General features: G+C 46.1%; 1 protein-coding gene across 1 annotated transcript in view; it reads left to right on the forward strand.

Annotated features, from left to right (window-relative positions):
- Window positions 1–6,357: 6,357 nt before the first annotated feature.
- The window catches only part of ext1b (exostosin glycosyltransferase 1b), a 118,462-nt gene continuing 105,971 nt past the window's right edge, over window positions 6,358–18,848 (forward strand). The window contains exon 1 of the mRNA XM_083982007.1: window positions 6,358–8,953. Within this exon, the coding sequence (XP_083838133.1) occupies window positions 8,010–8,953 (944 nt within the window). The 5' untranslated portion in view covers window positions 6,358–8,009. The remainder of the gene's footprint in view (window positions 8,954–18,848) is intronic.

The following is an 18,848-nucleotide window of genomic DNA, read 5'->3' on the forward strand; positions in this document are numbered from 1 at the left end:
TTCACCGTGTAAGACATGAGAGGGGTCGTGTTGATTTGCTCATCTGATAATGATTTTATCAAAAAGCATCTGGAGGGTTGGTTATTATTTCACCCCCATCACTTACATTGCAGAATGAACCAGTCTGCTTATTTGAGATTTAAACTTCACTGATAAATTACCAAACCAAGCTGAAGTTCCTTAACATAAAACGCTCTCTATAACAGCATGGTAGAATACCATCAGTACTGTCTGTTCGACCCCAAACAACTTCGCCAAAAGTAGAGACGTTGCTGTATCCTGGAACAAATAGTATTTATACGACTCTACCTGGGCAATCTGTGCATTGTGGACCATTAGTGGAAGTGGTCTCCCAGATGCTCTGGATCAAAAATAATTTCTTTCATTTTTTCTGTGTTAACAATAAGGGGATGATCCTCACACCACTGAACAAACCTTTTAACCTCCCAGCTAGAGATGAGACCCAAAAATGGCAGTGTCATCTGAAAACTTAATGATATGCATTTTAGGGTTACTGCTTATGCAATTATTCACTCACACAGCCTTGGGACACCTGTGTTGTTCCATTTGAGCTCAGACAACGTCTGGTTCACTCGGACCCGCTGGGTCTGTTGGTTAAGAACGAGTGATACCACCTGATGATATATGGGTTTACAGACATCTCTCTGAGTTTACTAAGGAGGACGTGTGGCTGCAATGTGTTAAAGGCAGAGCTGAAGTCTATGAATAACAGTCTGGCATAAGCCTTTGGATTCTCCAGATATTGCAAAATAGGGTGAGGTAAGTATTGCATCCTCAGTGCCACGGTTGTCTTTATAGGCAAACTGATAGGGATCCAACTGTCCATGTGTGTTTGACTTCAACTCACCCACCATCAATTTTTCCAGACACTTAGCTACAATGGAGGTCAGCGCTACTGGTCTATAGTCATTGTTTTCTTTGGGAACCGTTTTCTTTGGAAGAGGAGTGATGATTGCTGTTTTCCAAAGAGATGGAACTGTGTGTGTGTATCAACTGACCGTTGCAAGACAGGGGCCCAGGCTGGGGTAGGTTCCTCAGCACAAGTCTTCAAAAGGAAGGCTTTAGCGTAGCTTTAGCTTTTGTCTGTAGCTTTAGTTCTTTTGAACAACCTTGTAACTTCGATGGAGTCCATATTTATTTTTGAAACATTGTCATCAATGATTATAGAACTGATAACATTGCTGCTTTCTGATGAAAAATCGTGAGAGTCAAACCTAATGTGAAAGTTATTCAAATGATCTGCCATAATCTTATCATCTGTCGAATTCAGTGGTGTCCTTGTTGCAGACATGTTTGCAATGGATTTTGTGGTAGCCCACATTTTTTTTGTATCATTTGCCTGATAGTCCTTCTCAATACATTCCTTGTATTGTCTTTTTGCTGTACTGAGTTTCTGGTTCAGTTCCTTTTGTGCCGATCTCAGTAGCACCTGGTCCTTGTTCCTGAAGGCAAGCCTCTCGCTTTTAATGCAATCCTTGATGTCCTTAGTGATGTAGGGCTTGTTGTTGGGGTAAAGTTTTATTGTTTTTTCGGGTATCACGGCCTCCACACAGAAGGTAATATATGATGTAATGACTGTGTGTCTGTTCAAATCGGGCTGGTGAAATACATTCCAGTCAGTGCTCAAAAAGCACCCCTTTAGAGCTTCAATGCATTTAACAGTTTTTACAAGAGGTTTGCTGCTTTTCAGGACAAAGCAATTGATGGGAATGAGCTGAACAGTATTGTGATCTCAATTAGACAGTGGTGGCCTGGCTCTGGATGTATAAGCATTTTGGATATTTCCATAACATTTGTCCAAAATTCTGTTCTTCCTAGTGTCACATTTGACATATTGTTCAAACCCAGGAAAGGATGTTTCTAGTTTACAGCGATTAAGGTCAGCCAAAACGAGTCTATGTTTATCTTTCTATTTCTCCTATTTCCCCCTATCTATAGGCCCCACCCCAAACACACCTTCAGATGACCTGAAGAAGACCCATAGGTGGTCGAAATGTTGTCAATTAATAAAAAATGATTGGGAGCTTTATTTAGCAGTGTGCTGACATTTTTTCTTTATCTTTCTATTTCTCTCAACTTTTTTTTTTTTTTTTTTTTACCCTCCCTAAGTTTGCAGGAATAAGCACAGGGGAAATAGAAACACAGGTGACAAGACAAAAGATTGCACATGAATACTTGAAAACCTGTGTGTTATTGTCTGAATCTTGCAAATAAAAGCGGTATTGTTGGGGAGGATGAGCACACTCCCCGTGAGACCGTGTAGACAAGATTACACACTACATCAGCGGAAGTCTATTCTCAGGTTTTAGGAGCCACTTCACGAGCCTTTAAAAAGTAAACTCAGCTGGATGTGCGATTCGTTCTTCACAACCCGTCCACACAAACACACACACGACAGAGGAGAGTCTCAAGTGCGTACACAAGCCAGGTGCATGAATCCAAACACATAATGCGAAACCCCTGAGATACTGTAGTTTTTGGGCATGAGTGCTTATGCACACACACACACACACACACACACACACACACACACACACACATGCCCTTTGTCATTGCAGGAGCCCAGCTTGTTACATCATCCAGAGGGGAGTTTATCAGCGACTGATCAGCAGCAGCCTGAAGACTCTCAAAGGCTGTTTTGTCTTCCTCTTGCCTGAAACTCCCTCAGCCCACAGATTACCTTCCAGCCGTGGGTATTTGTTTACCACGGCCTGAATTTGCAAGTTTTTATCATGGCTGCCTGCAGTCACTGAGGGCACGCCGCAGCAAGAGAGTCACAGCATGGATTGAATGTTCCTTTAATCAGAGTATATGGACGTATAAAAATTATTGCATTATATCATACCGGGTATGCTTTTATAATATAATCTACAGTAAATGTTCGTCAAGGTCATCATAATCAGTGCAGAACACGCCCATTCATTCATTTGGCATTTGGCAAGCACTCAAATTCAATATCTCATGATTGCCACCTTATAGCAATATCTGTTTTTATTCTCTGGTTCCCCTCCAAGGCTTGATCTGACTAAAATACTTCATCAATAATAACTGAGACAATACAAAGTCTGTTCTTTGTTGAAAACCAGGACATGTGAAATAAAGGAAGTATGCTTGACTTTGAGTTCACATCAGGGTCAGAAACTAAAAGAGATTTGCTGCTTCAGAGAACAGATGGAAACAAAAACAAGTGGCACATAAAAATGTTGGAGGGTTGTTTTACATGTGCATTGTGCCTCACATGTATTATTATCACATTCGAGTCACGGAGATAGGCATTGGATTTCCTAAAGAATAAAGGCAGAGGGAGTCTTTTAACAGTTCTGAGGTTATTTTCAGAATCCTCAAAGACGCTTCCAAGTATGGATGAAAAAAAAAAATCCTTGTTTTGTTTGTCGCCCAACAAGAAAAAAAACAACAACTTTTAACCAGTTCCTCAACTTGCCCCTGTGTGTACTAATTCAGATGGTTGTAAATAACAGGACATTTTAATTATTATTAAGGTATGGGGTAAAAAAAATGATATGGCATAGTGGTGATGTGATATTTTGTTGGCCAGTATTGTGAGTCTGGTACTGATCTTTTATTATATAAACTGCGAATACAGTTTTTTTGTTTAGACTATTCGAGTAGTTTTTATGACTGTGTTGGTAAGTCTGTATGCTTGACCATTACATTTTACAAGAATAAAAATGATTGAGACAAGCTGAGAATGTAACATAATGTGCCATTGCCTAAAAGCGCCATCCATCACAATGTGTTATTGCAATACTCAGGATATTGCAATATGTTTAAAATGACAATAATATTGTATATATTGTGAATTTAAGTATAACGATGATGCCTCTGGTGATCCCCAGCTCCATGCCCAGCTCTAATGAAAAGATATCTACATGTGTGTTAATGTAAAGTGAGTCTGAGAATATTTTTGTTTTGGTTTATGTTCATTTGAATGATGGAAAAGAGGTTCAGCTTTGCTCTGTGATTCAAATATAACACTAAAACATGAGAGGCACAAAGCGACGCATTGATTTAGATCGTCTTGCAAACTCTTCACACACTGGTGGCACTGGGAGATATTTGTTCAAAAACTTTGTACTTGAGCATGGCGAAGTCCATCCCAGCCTGTGTGTCGGTTTATATCAAAGGAAACTAATGATCTAACACTTGTGAGCGTTGCTCTTGGACAGAACACTTGCCCCCCCTCCCGTATGTAGAATTTGCCACTTCCTGTATTTTTCTTCCTCCATTAGTGGAGTAATTTCCTGCTCCTACATGCTGACAGCATGATTTCATTGAGGCAAAATGGGAGAATGTACAGCAAATGGCTGCTCTTCTCTAATTCAAACCCACAGTTTGATTTTCACAGATTTTTTTTTTCTTCGCTCACAAGTCCAGCTTTTATGGTTTCACAGCCGGTCAGGTTTACTCGTCTTCTCATATCCCTGACCTGCTGCAGGCCCGAGAAGGAGAGAGAGAGAGACCAAAGTGTGATTGAAGAGGGGAATTTTTCTGGGGTGGAAACATTAGAAGTGTACACAAGGAAAGGATGAAGGAGAGGAGTGAGGCAAAGCTTGCTGGAACGACTCCCAGTCCTCACCACTGTGATGCAGAGACCACACAGCTACAAAATGTTCCAAAACAGTCGGGATACAGGGGGATAAACTCGGTTCGGGGGAAATGGGGTTGTACGGCGGCTTTTGGTGGTGTAGCAGCAAACTCTGCAGCCTGCGCTCGAGCTACTGTGTCTCACCTTCTCACCTTCAATTAAGAGAAATGTTTAATGATGTGGACAACCTGCAATACATTAAGGAGACGCAGGCACTTTTCAAGAGTACAAGTCTATTCAAATGACATCATCTTCTCTGGTTAACACAATCTTGGTTTCAAGTGTCATTAAGGAGCCCGACATTATTCCTGTTAGAGTTGCAAGCAATTAAGAGAAAAGTCCCTCAGGCATAAACAAAAAGCAACGCTGTCGAAATCGAAGCGGTGGTGCTGTGTGCCAGTTGTCTGACTTCTCTATAAGAGTGCATGTTTAGATTTGTTTTGGAGGGAGTTCAATGTACATAATAAGGCTGTGAGAACCGGTCACGGCACGGCAAACATGCCACAACTCAGTCACACGAAAGATGATTCAGGATTTGGATGTTTCCTTTGCTCACTCTGCAACATGTTCCCATATGGATTGCCTAACACTGGATGAAGCAGGACAACCACGAAGACAGGAGCAGCCCTCTGGAACGCCACCCAGGCCTCTTCATCACCGCCATATTCCGACGATGAGCGCTGGCCAACCGCAGGATCCTGGCTGGTCTCCCAGCCAGCCCCACTAATTAGTCCCCCTCTTCTGAGCTAATTGGCCGATAAAAAATTAGGATGGCCTCTTCACCCAGCCTGAGTGTTGTGCCACCAAATGGCAGTGGGGAGGATTATGCAGGCTTATGAGGCATGGTGACACTCAGCGAGAACCACTCCTCTGCTATTAATTTCCTTGTCAAGCGTGTCGCCTCTGCTGTGCCACGTTGGTTTGTTAGTGGATGCAGGGAAACTTTAGCAGGGGGGGGATGACTTCCAACAACTTCTTCTCATTAAAGGCCGTCATGTCCTGACTGCTTCCCTGTGTTAATTCTTGGGACAAGTTGACGGTTACATGCAAATCTCACAGGCTTTATCTTATACTTCAGACCGTCTGTGCTCTCTCAGGACTGCATCTTAGTGAGTCTGGGTTTCCATGAGAACCAGACTGTGGATCAAATTAGAGGAGGACGATGTTTGAAAGAAAAAAAAAGAAAAACTTGGGAGACCTTGTGGTCTGGTGGTTGAGACACAACAAAACACCATGAGACCGCAACATTCTTGATTTGATTTTGATACCAGCCGTGGACCTTTGTAGCACGTCATACCTCCCCTCTCTCCCTCTCCTCCGCTCCTCATTTCCTGTCTGCCTCGACAGCTGTTCAATAAAGATGAGAAAGAGGAAAAATGTGATATAAAGGAAAGTAAAAAACTGGGGTTTGGATCTTTCTCAACTGTGAAAAAAAGATCTTAATACCACAGAGCAATAAAAAATAATGAAAACAGATGCATAAATAGTGTTTTTGTCTGAAAATAAAACAATTTGAATGACAACTTTGCATCAGTGTACAATAACTCAATTTGCTGAATTATTTTGGCCTATGCTGTTTAGCGACAGGTGGTATACCATTGCCTACTTTGCTTTAGTTTTTCCAAATTAAGTAACTTTCTTTGTGTAGAACAGATCAGTTTATGATACTGTCAGAGATTAAACCACTCAGCAGTGTATAAAGCTGAAAATAAGATTCACTCTTTAAATTTTAAATTCTGCTTTAATGCAGGAGAATATGTGTATTCCGAATAAAAACGAGCTGGAACATTAAATATAATGAGTGTTTTCACTTTTGAGTCTCTCAGCACATTTTTGCTGTTTCACCGCAAATCTGCTTTTGAATGCAAAATGGCTTTTACAGGACAACGTGTGGCCTGAGCTGTTTTCTTGTTGTGAAAGTTTTAACTTGAGCAAAGGAAATCTCAGTCAGTGCTTCTTCCTTCCTGCACCGCTGGAGTATTTAATCCTGGTAGTATGAGAGCAAACACTGTGTGTGTGTAGAAGCCCACTCAGCCTGAACACACAACTGTGTCAATCGGCGTGTGTGTGTGTGTGTGTGTGTGTGTGTGTGTGTGTGTGTGTGTGTGTGTGTGTGTGTGTGTGTGTGGAGGGTGCTCTGCTCTCCGGCACATCTTCAAACAACTTCTCCTGGCTTTAACAATTAGATAATTTGCACATGCGGAGGACTCCGCCGGTTATGAATGGGTGCATCCCCGCAAGTCCCGCCTCTTCCGTTCCCACGGACGGACCAATCAGCGGCGGCGGTGCGCATCGATGGGACGTCACGTCAGCTGCCGTCGTGTCGGGATTGGAATGTTACCGACTAACAATCGGAACAACTGAGCACTCGGTAATTGGACACTAGGATCAAGGAATCCCGTTTCTTTTTTTGCAGCGTTTTCTCCGGCGCCGACTCGCTCCGAGCTCCGCGTCCGTTCGCCTCGTGTCGACCGGCCAACTTCACCCGCTGCCTGGCTCCTTCTCTCTCTCTCTCTCTCTCCCTCCTCTTCTCTCTCCAGCCGGGGAGGGTTTTTTTTATATTGTAGCAGCGGAGCGTCTGTGTGGAGGTTGTAATAAATAAGAAGAGAAATGCAGGGATTCGTCAGGTTACAGTTGCACTGCTGAGCTGAGCTGAGCTGAGCTGCCCTCCCTGCGCTACGACGCTTCCCCTCCGGTTCCCTTGCCTCTCTCCACACGGGACCATGGAGTGAGAAGAGCGGAGGGGGATAGGACGAATTCGCCCCGCAGGCATTTGGATCCGAGCGCGGCGCGGCCACACCGACTGGGCATTTCTCACACACACACACTCCCTGGTCAATGTGTTACCGAGTTTAACATCCAAAACCGGGGTGTACCTTTCCGAGCGAAGGGGAGCCTCTGGGAGCTCTGCCGCTGTTCAGCTTCTCTCCTTTTTTTTTTTGAGGGGGGGAGAGAGAGTTCCCCAGACGGCTGTCGGACAGTTTTCCATTTGAATAAGCCCCCAACACACAAGCCGGGCTGAATGAGGCTGAGCAGGAGCGCAGGGGAAGAGAGCTGCTACTGCTGCCGCCGCCGCCGCCGCTGCTGCTGCTGCTGCTTATGACTGTGTCCGACGGGGTCCGGGCAGCACTGGTGTTTTTAGGTGCTGTGCGATATGGTGAAACTCTACAGAAGAGGAAGAACGGGACACTACTTTTAAAAATCGCCCACATGCACTGGATCAATTGCTGGATTTGGGAACCGAATACGCAGAAGGGGGGTTGGGGATCCGTGGAGGCTGCCGGCGGAGGATGGAGCGGTGCAGCCGGGGTTGGTGAGAGCCTAACTTCGGGCCACTTTACATTTCTTATTCCTAAACAACTCGCCCCAGTTCCCAGGACACATGCAGGCCAAAAAACGCTACCTGATCCTGCTCTCAGCCGGTGCATGTCTGGTGCTTCTCTTCTACCTCGGAGGAGTTCAACTTCCAGCGGCGAGCAGGAGCCGGCATGACCGCAGCAGGAATGGGTACCGGCCTGACCAGCCCTGGCCTCACTTCTCGGACCCTTTACACCCTTTCGTGCCCTGGGATCAGACGGACACCGAGGAGTACAACCTGCACATATCTCCGAGGCAGAAGAGGGACGTCAACACGAGTGTTTACAAAGGCAAACGGTGCCGCATGGATTCATGCTTTGATTTCTCCCAGTGTCAGAAGAACGGATTCAAAGTTTATGTTTACCCGCAGCAGAAGGGGGAGAAGATCTCCGAGAGTTATCAGAATATTTTATCCACCATCGAGGGCTCCAGGTTCTACACCTCGGACCCCGGACAGGCGTGTCTGTTCGTCCTGAGTCTGGACACTCTGGACCGGGACCAGCTGTCCCCGCAATACGTCCACAACCTGAAGACCAAGGTCCAGAACCTGCCGCTGTGGAATGACGGCAGGAACCACCTCATATTTAACTTGTATTCGGGGACGTGGCCGGACTATACGGAAGACTTGGGCTTTGACATCGGTCAAGCCATGTTGGCCAAAGCCAGCATCAGCACCGAGAACTTCAGGCCCAACTTCGACGTGTCCATCCCCCTCTTCTCCAAGGAGCACCCGAGGACCGGCGGAGAGAGGGGGTACCTCAAGTACAACTCCATCCCGCCTTTTAGAAAGTACATGCTGGTGTTCAAGGGGAAGCGCTACCTGACCGGTATCGGCTCGGACACCAGGAATGCCTTATATCACGTCCACAACGCGGAGGATGTGGTGCTGCTCACCACCTGCAAGCACGGGAAAGACTGGCAGAAGCACAAGGACGCGCGCTGTGACAAGGACAACGCAGAGTATGACAAGTAAGTGACAAGTTACTGAGGGAGAAGGGGGAGGAAAAAAGTTGTTGTGCTCAGTGTTGATGTTCCGTGCGTAATGCGTGCGTAAAGAGCTGTCATCCACATGGAGCGATCCAGGCGCATCCTGTAGTTCTCACTGTGTGTGCGCACGTACTGTATGTGTGTGTGTGTGTTTAGTCAAATTAACTTCCACTAAGTACTTCCTAACGGAAAAGGTATTATCTATAGTGACACATTGATTCCTGCTTTTGCGCATGAATCAGAGTTGAGTCACCTGTTTAGCTTTGGTTTATGGTAAACTCTTGATTTTGAGTGATGTCAAAGAAAATGAGGAAACATAACTGATTAACTGTGATTGATCACAGGCCCTGTAATGATCTCCAACTGCAGGTCACAGCCGACCAGCTCTTTTTATGCTCCACTGTGGCTGCTTTTTACTCTCCACTCCACCTCCTCGCTTCCTCTCAAGCATGACATAAAAGATCTCCAGTTAGTCTATTAGCTTCCAGGGCAGCCCCCCTCTCCATTCCCTCCCCTACTTTCCTATGAAGGAATTCAGCCCCACCACCACCACCTCCTCCTCCAGTGCCACATCTTTCATGGGAGCACTGCTGCAGCCTCTCACCAGGATATGCATGGGCATGTTTGATTTGCACCCTATGTTTAGTGCAAATTAAGTGAAAGTCGACTGTGGGATTTTTTTTCTTTTCTCCCTTCTCTGCTTTTTTTGGCTCTGAAATTAGCACCAGTGGCACTGTGACCTTGTCGTGGCAAAATTGCTACTTCCCACACTCTGAGGTGTAGCTGGCGTCGACCGAGGTGTGTAACAAGTTTGGTGGAAGTATGAAACGATTTAGTGTGACTAAATCAGCCATAATGGGTTAATTATCACCTTAATTTCCAAGTGCTATGTGCCATCCTTTCTACTTAGCCCCCAGGGACAGTTGATTACCTCTAATTTTGGAGGTCTTCAGTTTTGTCAAGGTGGTAATTAATGATTCCCCTTGGGATCAGCAGCTGTACTTGAATGTTTGGTATGTTTTTAATAAGGGGGGCGGCGTCATCTGATGTTTAGATAGCTGCATGACGAGGTGAACTCTGCTGCCAGGTTCACTCGTCTGTGAGTGACATCGGTTTGATCTGCATATATCAACCTGTGGATTCTCTGCCTTCGTGGAGCCTGGAGAAACTGCAGGCATGTGATAACAGCACTTGTCTACATTGTTCCTAGAGGGTGTGTGTGTGCGTGTGCGTGTATGTGTGTACACATTCACTCTGCATGTCAAGGTTAAGGGAAAGGACAGATGGGGAGCATATGGAAAGTTAACCTTACACATATTTCCATTCAGTCAGGGAGAAAGGCAAGAGAGAGCAAGGTGTAGCTGCGTGTGTGTGTTTATAGAGGGGGGGTAAGAAGAAGATGAAGAACTTTTTTAACCAAACATATGTTGTGTTGAGAGAGGAAGTGACTCTCCTTGAACTTGGGATGAACTCAGAAACCTCCAACTGCTCACAGACGAACTGTAATGCCAGAAAAACGGAGCTCTAAGAAAACTTCACAAGCATGCACTTGTCTGTCCATTCGTCATCCTTTTTCCCTTCTCTTTGTCTAACACACACACACACACACACACACGCTCACTCACTCTCTCTGTCTCTGCCTCCCTGGATGCCTTGGGCCTGGTGTCACCTGGGGAGATAATGTCATCCATTATCTGACATTCCAGTCATCTCTGGACGGCCCACCTCTGCTCCGCTCACGGCTCTCATTCCCAACGGATCCAGCCTTGCTTTTTTCCCCCCAGAAGCACCCTCTGCCTGCGGAACATCTCGGCGCCGTAATCAGCTGATTGACACGGCCGATCGCGGTGGAGTTCTGGGGAAAATCGGGAGCGCTCTCTCTCTGACCCACTCTTTCCACTGTGGTGTGTTTCACGGTTGATTTATTCTGATCAATACCGCCGCCTGTTAGTCATTTCACTCCCAGCATCGATAACTACATTTGATTTCTGTCCCCACTAAAACTCAATAAATCCAATTTTATTTTTTACACAACACTTATATAGTATTTAGTGTGGGGTTTGCTTCTGGTTGCCGCTCTGCACGTCTCGGTGATTTTCACACCTCTTTCTGCCCTAGATTTAACTTTTTCTTGTGACTTCAGAATTGATTTAGCTGGTTATAGCCTGTTTAGGATGCAGGCCCACTTTAATGTCTGTCAACACAGTGGAACCAATACATTTGAAGCATTTCTTCTTTCTGTTGTGATTCGGCAACCTGTTTAAATTTAATCAACCTGATGCCTTTCATTTTAATCTAATTTAAACCCCTTTGGGTGCCGGCCCCGTGCTTTACAAAAACCCTGACTTGGCTCTCTCAGGTAAAGGGATCTATATGCAGCAGGCCGGTCGGAGGCTGAGTGGGGTGGAGGAGTGGGGGGGCCAGGCGGTGCCTTACGGGGACGCTGTGGTGCAGACTCAGGAATGCACACACGTGTCAGAGCAGCTGTTAGCGGTAGAGGAGGGAGCACTGCCAAGGCAGGCCGACTGGCTGCACAGTGTATGTACATACCTGGATGCTGTTTGAATGGAGGTCAATGCAGAAAGAGAGGGAGGGAGGGATGCACTGAAACAGCCTGTACATGTTAGAATACGTGTAGAATAAATATGCACCACAAACACACGCACACACAGCCCTACACGCATATACATGTGTATGTATGTGTATGTGTATATATACACACTGCCATGTCTGGTGCTACATCCAGACTTATCCTTGCCTCCTGACCTCTGACCTTGTTGGCTTCCAGAGGAATGCTGCTCCACTGAGGAATGCAGCAGCAGGAGGCCAAACTGGAAGCCGGTATATGGGCACCTGAATGGACTCCAACCCACACACACACACACACACACACACACACACACACACACACACACACACACACACACACACACACACACACACACACACACACACACACACACACACACACACACACACACACACACACACACACACACACACACACACACACACACACACAAATGCACCACACTCTCCACACATTAATTCAATTGATTTTCTTAGCTGCAATAGCTTTCAATTGGAGTCACTCTGGTCCACTTCCATGGCCAAACGCTGATGAAAGGGCCCATTCACTGCTACATTATCCACTCAGTTTTCAGGGCTGCTGACAATGATCCTGGGAGAGGACAGTGAAAGGCTATTATGGCCTCGCCAATTGAAAAATTTCACATAAGGTGGGATTTTTGCCGTAATGCCGCTCCGTGTGGTGACTAAACCACCTCTACCGACATTCACTTAACTGGAAATGTGATATATATATTTTTTCCTTCCCCCTGCTCTGTTTCAGTTGTGGGAACCCCATTTCTCGTTCCCTTTAAAAGGGAAGTCCCTTTTATGGTCTGCCACTTCCTGTTTTGGTGACAATCACTTCACACAAGGTTTTTTTTTCACTGCATTATTTTTGTTATAAAGATCTAATCATCATTAGTTCCTGTTTGTCTCTCTATACAGTGAATTACTGACTTCATCTGTTTAACCCAACTTTAAACCCACTCTGTAAATGCTCTGTACTCCGTTTGCAAGCAGCTTAGCCTGCAGATAAAAGTACAGTCTGATCTAATATCACAAGTCAACTGCTCCAGCACATCATTATGACTATTGAGTGTTCCATTAAAGTCCGACTGCACACGCTCCTTTTATTTGCTCTTTGTTAAGGTTTTTTTCTCTGGCTAACAGCAGCGTCATCATCCCCCCCATTTAATACTTAACCAGCTTTCTCGTATTGACTTTGTACTTTAGCTGCTTCACTGGCAGCTGCCGCTCAAGGTCACCCGGGGGATTTGAAAACTGAAAGAGAGAGGGAGGGTAATGAAGAGAAGTGGAGGGAGTGAGTTGAGAGAATGAGAAAGTCAGGAAGAGATACAGAAAATGTGTCTGCCTTCGAGCAGGCCTGAAAGTGAGACTGTGCGTGAGGAGGAGGAGGAGGAGGAAGAAGAAGAAGAAGAAGAGGAGGAGGAGGAGGGGGTGGAGGAGGAAGAAGAATAAGAGCAAGTGGGTGTGAGATTGAGTGATAATAGCGCGAGGTGTATGTTGGGAGAGTGCTGCGTGAGGTGGGATGGAAGAAATGGAGAGTCCAGAAAATTGCGCGTGTAGTGGGATTTTTTCCCATTAGGAGTCAATGACAGTAACATCAACCAAGCGCTGCAGCATTTTCATTTTCACAACTGTGTCATCAGCACAAATTTTCCCACTTGAGAAAATCCTCTCAAAAGCATGAGCAGAGAGAGAGAAAGAGAGAGGGAGGAAAGAGGAAACAGGCCAACTCAAACCCCCTGTTTGCATGTTTCCCTCTCTCTGCTTTACCTCCTCTTACCTTTGCTCCACTTGTGTTGGTCCCTATACTTTTCTCTCCCCTCCTCTTTCTCTCTCTCTCTCTCTCTCTCTCTCTCTCTCTCTCTCTCTCTCTCTCTCTCTCTCTCTCTCTCTCCTACATGGAAACACTGATGTGATTTGGCTCGAGATGGCTTCCTGCCACATTTCCATCTCCCTCGTTTTTTTTTCTCCCTCTCTTTCTTTTTTTCATGACGACGTGCTAGTTGACATTTTGTTGATTCGACGCCACAAAAATGAGAGGCAGTCGTCGATCTGGGCCAAGTGAAGAAAACCCAGCAACACTTCCTCTCCACCTTATCTCAGTAAAACACTATTATGAGTGGGAATAGCAGCATTCACCTGGATGTCGGAGGACTCCTGTTGGAGATTGTGGAGTTAAAGCCCCAGTCTTGTAGCTACCTCGCTGTTTGGCAAGAGAGGGTGTCGCACTCCCTGGGTTGCCATTGTTTGTTTTTCTGTAGTCAGATTAATAAGTCATGAATTTTTCATGATTGCCTGTTCCCTCTTAGATAAAGTACCGAGCTCATGATGGAGAATGTTAATGATGTGGAGGATAATTAGTTTGAATGCGGTGCGGCTTAATTAGGACTCTTTGATATTTCACTGTGTACGTATGTGTAAGATTTGCAGATTTAAGCCCATAACTACATAAAAATCTCTGTTTGTTAGTTCATCTTATCAGGTCGTCGATCCGCCGCTCGTCTTCTTTGACTTTCAGCGTCTCTGCTCCTCTCTCTTTTTTTTTTAAAATCGACCATCATGTGACGGTAGTCGACGTGGCTTCATCAGCGTCTCTCACGACCCCTGGCATCATTTATCGTAATTTTCTTCAGATGGTGATTCATCAGCAGTTTGCAATATGTTATTTCCTCTTAACTTGAAGTCAGTGTTTTTATTCTTGAACTTTTCACACAACAATTTTCTGTATTTTACTAGAAAAATGATTCATAATTAGAATTGATCTGAGATGCTGTGTCATCCATATGTCAGAGGGCACTGGGTTTTCTTTGCTGTTTGTAATTGGACTATGTTTTAGAAAACAACACCCTCCAGGCCTGCAACCAACTGTCATTACGATCATTGATTAACATATTGATTATATCCTTGATGAATTTAAATGCCTCAAGTGGCGCTTTTTGACACTTTGCCTTTTTTTAAAATATATTTTTGGGCTTTTATGCCTTTAATTGAGAGGGCAGGTGTAGAGAGACAGGAAATGGGGAGACAGAGAGAAAGGGAATGCATGCTGCAAAGGGCCACCAGTATTGAACTGGGGCCACTGTGGCGAGGACTATATCCTCTGCGTATGAGACGCCTGCTATACCCACTGAGCTTTATGACGCAGCACACTCTGCCTTGTTTTGTCTAACATTCCCATTTGAGAAGCTAAAACTGTGACTCTTTGTTTAATGGGAAGTTGCTCCAATGATCAAATGATCAATCATCAAAACCGTTGGTGTTTAACTTCATGTGAGTCACTGTGTAACTGTGAATCACTTCAGCTCTACTAATCTCAGATCTGCGTTCCAAGTTTGTGTTGCTACTTGTTTTCGTCTGTGTGAGTTGTGGCTGCTCATCCATCCGTGTCGGTGTGCGTCTGTGCACGAGCGTGCATCCCCCCCTGCGTCTTTGTCTTCCTAACGTGGGCGTGTGAACGCTAGAGCGCGCGCGTGTGTGTGTTTGTGCACAAGCGAGTGCACGCAGGATGACTGGGGTCACGACCTCGCTGTCTGTCCCCTTGCTGAGTGACGAAGGCAAAGCCCCGCTCACTGACCCACATTCATTGAGGGATTACCAGCGCAGCCAAGCCGCCCCGGCCTCAGAGGTGGTGGCGGTGGCAGTGGAGGGGTGGGAAGCCATAGAGGGAAAGAATTGGGGAGAGGAGGGGGGTGGACATGAACACGGTTCTCACACACACACACACACACACACACACACACTAAACACTACATATCGGATCAGACAGCGAAGCCCAAGTGGAGCATCCTGCGCCCCCTCCCAGGCCAGCTGCTGGCTATAGTTGTTGGAGGGAGATTGATCAGCTGGGAGGGCTCCCCCAAAATGAAAATCAATGAGAGTATTAGCACAGCAGTGGGCGAACCCCTGGAATGGTTTCCTCTGTTAAAAGCTGCTCACTTCCACTCCGGAGAAAAAGAAAAAAAAAGCAAAGAAAAAGAAACTGGTCCAAAGGTTTATTGTGCTCCAGTAACGGTAATTGAAAGAACGAGGAATAACAAGGCATCAGAAAAACCGTCCGTTTTCCAGGACTGTTGGGAAATGTTCAAGGGGAATGAATTAATAAGAGACACAGGCACAGTGGGAAAAGTTGTACACCACACCACCACTGCCACCACTCCCCCTCTTCCTCTCTCCTTTTCTCTCTGTCACTCTGGAGGCTTCCTCATCCCTAACTAGTGCTGATACAGTGATGTAAAAAGTTTTTTTTTCCCGGCAGACAGGCAGTGAGTCTGTGACAGCGAGGAGGAAGGAAGCTGATTGGGTCCTCGTGAACGTAATTAAAGCAGACGGGCGTGCGTGTGAGTGGCTGAGGCGAAGAGAAGTGATGATCAGGACGGACACGTGATTGGCTTCTCATTAAGTTCTCTGCTGAGGAAGGGATGAAAGGAAAGATCTGGCTGCTGTTTGCAGGTTTACTGAGCACAACGAGCTCCAAGTTCTGACATCTGTCTTTTTTTTTTCTTTCCTTTTTTTTGGAAGAAGAGAAGATGAACTATTAAAAAAATGTCTCACGTCTCAGCTTTCTCTGAGCACCAAGAGGCATGCTGGGACGGGGCAACGCTGCTCTGAGCGCACATTCCCGTCTCTGTCATTCCAGCGTTCCCACGTTCAGCTGGTTTGCCATTGGCCCCTTGTTTTCTATTAACTGAAAAATGTGTTTGCCACTTAAATACACAAAGTAAAGCCCAATGCAAATTCAGGAAACTGTCCACATTGTGATTTAAACCGGGACTATTAACTGTGAGGCTGCTCTTGACACTTTGGATCCTCTGACTGGATGACAATTTGTGTCTCATAGTGACAAAACCCACAGGGAATTATTTCCACTGTTGTCCCCAAAGAGCATTTTAGCATCACTGAACACATTATTAACATTTGAAAGCTTCGGCTTCACTGTTTCAAAACATCTTCACTTCTAATCTGAGCAGTTTCAGTGCCTATAATGGCAAAAAATATCACCTATTCTACATAATATTAAACAGTGCTATTTAATGCCTTGTTAGCAGAAATTCCACTTTTTAAGAAACCTTAAATAGAGAAAATGATCATGAATGAAGAGACTCGACCATTCAGTGTAATTTCTGATTTGACTTCCCTGCTCATCTCTCCTATTTGCTTGTACGCCTGGTCAAGTGGATGTAAGGGTTTTCACTGTGAGTGAATTAGGCTGCACTTATATGGCTGTTATCTGTTCACTGCTGAACTATGGAGCATCGAGTGAGTTGGTGTACGAGAGGTCAGCGTGTGTGTGAGTGTTTGTGTGTGTGTGTGTGTGTGGAGAGAGGAAGAGGAGATTGCTGCTGGTTCCAGAGCTCCAAGGGATTTGTCCCTCTTCCTGAATGACTCTGTCGTCCCCGGGCTGTGGAGCACCTGACCGGAGAGATCTCATCAGTGAGGGGCAAGCGGGCAGAAACTCTGGCCCATATCTGCTGTGGACGAAGACGCCAGTCGGTGTGTGTACAGGAAGGAAAAAACATTTCCCTCCAAACACAAACTGATTAGAACGTGGTCCATCGGCGTTGTCAGCGATTGTCACAGATCTCAACTTCAGTCAGCTTGTGGCTCCCTCGGGGCACTGCAGCAGCTCTGGGTGAGGGGGGTGGGGGTGGGGGGGGGGGGGGCTGAAGAAGGTGGGGAGTTGCGGGGAGCAGCTAGTTATTACGGCCCTGCAGAATGACAGCTTTTATGGCCCCGAGAGGCCGTTCAGCAAACACCTACCGACGGCACATCAATGGGACGGCAGATCGTTGACGTCAGCTTGCATGCTGCCCCCCCCCCACCGCTCCCCTCCTCCCTCTCTTCTCACCATCACAAGAGCGAAAACAAACACTTAACCCCTCTGCTGGTATTCATATTCAAATAGTAATTGGCAAAAGGGGGAAATCTGAGTAAGGGCAAAGAGGAGGAGGAGGAGGCGGCGGTGGTGGGTGGGTGCTGGTAGTAGAGTGATGGGGTAGGGGGGGGGGGGGGTTGAAGAGGGCAATAGCTTAAAAAAGCATTATGTCACTGAAGAATGTGTGCATGGCTCAATGTTTAAGGGGCCACGACTTGGAGGAGAGAAAGAGGGTTTTGTTGGCGCAGATCTGGCGGCCTGGCAGGCTGACGGAAGGGCCCTCTCCCTCCCGTCTGGTTCCTCGGGCTTTACAGCCTCGGTTTGACTTCCACTCTTGGGGTGTAAAAAGTTGTGGCTGCCCTCAGGCTCTCCAAAGAGCTCCCATTGTGTTAAAGTTTACTCTCTTTCCAGAGGCAACGCTTGTGCCTTGTTGACATCGCAGCCTCACCATATGGTCCCCTTTTTACTCCCCTCGTGTTTCACCCCCTCCCCTCTCCATAGACTCTCCCATCGCTACTGCTGCTGCTGTGTTGTCGCATCTCTCGCCTGTTTTGCTTTTTCCAGGCTGAGCGACAACTGGGAAACAATGGCTGCTCTCACGGCTCCAACCATCGACAACCAGGGCCCCGGTTTGGCAGATTCCACGACACTTCACGGATCAGTAGCATAGCCAAAACTAATGGAGGAGGAGGAGGAGGAGGAGGAGGCGGTGGGGTGGGAGAGGGTTGCACGGGAAGAAGGCATCTGGTCTCACCAAGGAGAGTCTCAGTTTGCCCGGGAGCGTGGGTGTATGATTGACCAGAGAAGGAAATGGAAAGAATCATTTTTGGTCTATCGTTGTTTTTTCCCACTTTCGCTGCCAGTTTGGCGCAGTGTTTATTCATGAGCCTGACGGGGGCCTCCTTTTCAAGATAAAGTAGAAGGAGTGCACGCTTGTTTTTCGGGAGGCGATGTAGGACAAAGTGCAGCTGCTGGTGGTAACGCAGGATATTTCAAATGAACACCCACACTCTTCTTCTTCACATCTCACAATTTCTTCTCTTCTCCTCTCCTTTGCACTCGTTCTTCCTGTCTCACACTCCCACAGCCTGAAAAGCCCAATTATACAACTATTTCTTCATGCATGTGGAAAGTAAGAAAAAAAGAAAAAAAACTTGCCGGCATGACTTCTCATGACTGTGGCCCTCTGCATCAAAGAGCATCTGTACGATTTCATTACATCATGGATGGAAACATTTGAAGAATAATGGCATTTCCAGCCATTGAGTCATTTCCACAGAGATTCTGTTACAAGATCTGGTGGCACTTTGCACTGGTTGGTCTAAAGGCAGATCCATATTCTAATAAGCTGTATTTCACTACTCCCCACCCCCCACCCCACTTGTTTCTTCTTCCTGCTGCTCTGTC

Source organism: Trachurus trachurus (assembly GCF_905171665.1).
Source record: "Trachurus trachurus genome assembly, chromosome: 11".
Lineage (NCBI taxonomy): Eukaryota > Metazoa > Chordata > Actinopteri > Carangiformes > Carangidae > Trachurus > Trachurus trachurus.